Source organism: Pristiophorus japonicus, chromosome 8, assembly GCF_044704955.1.
Source record: "Pristiophorus japonicus isolate sPriJap1 chromosome 8, sPriJap1.hap1, whole genome shotgun sequence".
Taxonomy (NCBI): Eukaryota; Metazoa; Chordata; class Chondrichthyes; family Pristiophoridae; genus Pristiophorus; species Pristiophorus japonicus.
The window spans coordinates 154,478,041-154,481,799 of NC_091984.1; the positions used below are offsets into that span (position 1 = coordinate 154,478,041).

The following is a 3,759-nucleotide window of genomic DNA, read 5'->3' on the forward strand; positions in this document are numbered from 1 at the left end:
ACGTTGGACAGCGAGATCCTTGTCAGTGAGACCCGTGGCAGTGAGACCCTCGGCAGCGCAACACTGGGCACCGAGACCCTAGACAGCAATACCCGAGCAGCGAGACACTTAGCAAAGAGATCCTGCGCTGTGAAACCCTAGGCAGCGAGACCCTGGGCAGCGAGATCCTGGGCAGCGAGAGACTTAGCAATGAGACCCTGGACAGCGAGCCGCTTGTAAGCGAGACTCAAGGCAGCGAGACCTTGGACAACGGCACATTAGAAACTGAGACCCGAAGCAGCATGACTCTCGGCATCGAGACCCCGGGGAGCGAGACATTGGACAGCGAACTCTGGGCAGCGAGACACCAGGCAGCAAGACATTGGGCATCAAGACCCTTTGCAGCGAGACACGAGGCAGCGAGAGGCACGGCAGAGAGACCATGAGCAGCGAGACCTGGGAGGCGTGTCCCAAGAACCGGAGATCCGAGGCAATGACTTCTTAGGTTGCAAGACCCTCGGCAGCGAGATTCTAGGAAGCGAGACCCTGGGCAGCGTGACCCTAAGTTGCGAGACCCTGGGCAGCAAGTTCCTCGGCAGCGAAACCCTGGGCAGCCAGGCCCTGGGCAGCGAGAACCTAGGCAGCGAGAGCCTTGGCAGCGAGACCTGGGCAGCGAGACCTTTGGCAATGAGACAGGGACAGCGAGTCCCAGGACAGTGAAATGTTGGGCAGCGAGACCGTGGGCAGCAAGATTTTGGGCAGCGAGGGACTGGGCACTGCTCGGACCCGATAATCGAGGCTGCAAGACCCTAGGCAGCGAAACACTGGGCAGCGAGATCCTAGGCAGCGAAACGTTCGGCAGCGAGATCCTGGGCAGTGAGACCAGCGGCAGTGAGACCCTAGGCAGGGCGACACTGGGCAGCGAGACCCTAGACAGCGAGACCCTCGGCAGCGATACACGAAGCAACGAGATCCTGGGCAGTGAAACCCAGGCAGCGAGACTCTGTGCAGCGAAAGCCTGGCCAGCGAGACCCTTGGCAGTGAGACCCTGGGCGGCGCGCCGCTGTGAAGCGAGACCTCAGGCTGCGAGACTCAAGGCAGCGGGACCGTGGGTGACGAGACATTAGAACCTGAGACCCGAGGCAGCGAGTCCTTAGTCAGTGAGACCTTCGGCAGCGAGAACCTGAGCAGCGAGACCCTGAGCTGCGACACCCTAAGACGCGAGACCATAGGCAGCGAAACTCCAGGCAGCGAGACACATGGCAGCGAGAACCTGCAGCCCGAGACCCTTGGCAGCGAACCCCTGGTTATGGAGACCCTAGGGAGCAAGACCCTGGGCAGCGAAACGTTTGGCAGCGAGACCCTGTGTAGTGAGACATTGGGCAGCGAGATCCCAGGCAGTGAGACCATGGGTAGCCAGACTCTAGACTGCGAGACCCTAAGTCCCGAGAACCTTGGCAGCAAACCCCAAGCTGCACGACCCAGGGCAGCGAGACGAGAGGGAGCGAGACACTAGGACCTGAGTCCCTAGACAGCAAGACCCTAGGCATCAAGACGCTCGGCAGCGAGACTCTAGCGAGACCCTCTTTACCGAGACCCTAGGACACGAGATCCGAGGCAGTTATACCCTAAGCAGTGAGACCCTAGGCAGCGAGACCCTGGCCAACGAGACTCTGGGTAGTGAGACACTAGGACCTGAGATGCTGGGCAGCGAGACCATGGTCAGTGAGACCGTAGGCAGCGAGACCCTGGGCAGCGAAACTCTGGGCAGCGAGACCCTCGTCAGTGAGACCCTAGGCAGCGAGACACGAGAACTCGAGACCCTGAGCAGCGAGATGCTCGGACCAGAGACGCAAGGAAGCGAGACCCAGGGAAGCGAGATACTGGGCAGGGAGATGCGATGCAGCAAGACCCCGTGCAACGAGACCATAAGAAGCAAGACCCTAGGCAGCTAAACACTGGGAACCGAGATCCTAGGATCCGAGACCCAGGGCAGTGAGTTCCTGGCAGCTAGAACCTGGGCAGCGAGACACGAGGCCACGAGACAATGGGCAATGAGGGACTAGGCAACGAGTCCCTGGGCACCGAGACGATAGGCAGCGAGACCCTAGGCAGCGAGGCCCTGGAAAGCGAGACCCGAGGCAGCGAGACCCTGGGCAGCGAAAACTTGGGCTGCGAGTATCTAGGCAGCAAGCCCCTGGGCAGTGAGATGTAGGGCAGGGTGGCACTGGGCAGTGAGTCGCTAGGACCAGGGACTCTAGTCAGCGAGACCCTACGCAGTGTTACCCTAGACAGCGAGACACTGAGCAGCGAGACCCAAGACAGCGAGACCTTAGGCAGCGAGATCCTAGGCAGCGAGACACTGGGCAGCGAGACCCCAGGCGGCGAGCCCCTAAGCAAAGAGTCCCTGGGCAGTGAGATCCTGGGCAGCGAAACGTTGGACAGCGAGATCCTGGTCAGTAAGACCCGTGGCAGTGAGACCCTAGGCAGCGAGACCCTGGGCAGCGAGACCCTGGGCAGCGAGACGTTGGGCAGCGAGACACTAGGACCAGAGACCCTGGGCACCGAGGCCCTAGGCAGCAAAACACTGGGCAGCGAGACCTTGGGCAGCGAGACATTAGGCAGTGAGACACTGGGCAGCGAGACCCTGGGCAGCGAAACCCTAGGCAGCGCGACACTGGGTAGCGAGACCCTAGACAGCGAGACCCTAGGCAGCGAGATACGAAGCAACGAGATCGTGGGCAGTGAAACCGTGGGCAGCGAGACCTTTGGCAATGAAACGCTGGGCAGCGAGCCGCTGGGATGCGAGACCTCAGGCAGCGAGACTCAAGGCTGCGGGACCGTGGGCTACGAGACATTAGAATCTGAGACCCTCGGCAGCGAGAACCTAGGCAGCGAGACCATGGGCGGCCAGACTCTGGGCTGCGAGAACCTAAGTCCCGAGACGCTTGGCAGCAAGCCCGGAGCTGCAAGACCCAGGGCAGCGAGATGAGAGGCAGCGAGACACTAGGACCTGAGTCCCTAGACAGCAAGACACTAGGCATCAAGACGCTCGGCAGCGAGGCACTAGCGAGACCCTCTTTAGCGAAACCCTAGGACACGAGATCCGAGGCAGTGATACCCTAAGCAGTGAGAATCTGGGCAGCGAGACACTGGGCAACGAGACTCTGGGTAATGAGACACTAGGACCTGAGATGCTGGGCAGCGAGACCCTGGTCAGTGAGACCCTCGGCAGCGAAAACCTGGGCAGCGAAACTCTGGGCAGGGAGGCACTAGGACCTGAGACTCTGGGCAGCGACACCCTCGTCAGTGAGACCCTAGGCAGCGAAACGCTAGAGCTCGAGACCCTGGGCAGCGAGATGATCGGACCAGAGACGCTAGGAAGCAAGATCCTCGGAAGAGAGACACTGGTCAGCGAGATGCGATGCAGCAAGACCCCGTGCAGCGAGACCCTAAACAGCAAGACCCTAGCCAGCTAAACCCTGGGAACCGAGATCCTAGGACCCGAGACCCAGGGCAGTGAGTTCCTGGGCAGTTAGAACCTGGGCAGCGAGACACGAGGCCACGAGACACTGGGCAATGAGAGACTAGGCAACGAGTCCGTGGGCACCGAAACGATCCGCAGCGAGAGCCTCGGCAGCGAGGCACTGGGCAACGAGACCCGAGGCAGCGTGACCCTTGGCAGCGAGACTTGAGGCAGCGACACCCTGGGCAATGAGACCATAAGCAGTGATACCCAAGGCAGCGAGACCCTAGGCAGCGAAATCCTGGGCAGCGAGA

The 3,759-nt window shown here is 61.2% G+C and overlaps 1 protein-coding gene across 1 annotated transcript; it reads left to right on the forward strand.

The window, feature by feature from the left end:
* The first annotated feature begins 2,026 nt into the window (after window positions 1-2,026).
* Window positions 2,027-2,971, forward strand: LOC139269199 (mucin-22-like). The gene is made up of 2 exons (XM_070888291.1): window positions 2,027-2,190; window positions 2,275-2,971. The coding sequence occupies exons 1-2, from the start codon at window positions 2,027-2,029 to the stop codon at window positions 2,969-2,971; spliced, it is 861 nt and encodes a 286-aa protein (XP_070744392.1).
* The last annotated feature ends 788 nt before the right edge of the window (window positions 2,972-3,759 follow it).

What these genes read in the sequence shown, in the direction of transcription:
- LOC139269199 (XM_070888291.1), top strand. Translation starts at nt 2,027, where the DNA reads ATGGGCAATGAGGGACTAGGCAACGAGTCCCTGGGCACCGAGACGATA. An exon ending in AAGCCCCTGGGCAGTGAGAT is followed by an intron (nt 2,191 to 2,274) that starts GTAGGGCAGGGT and finishes TACCCTAGACAG; the next exon opens with CGAGACACTGAGCAGCGAGA.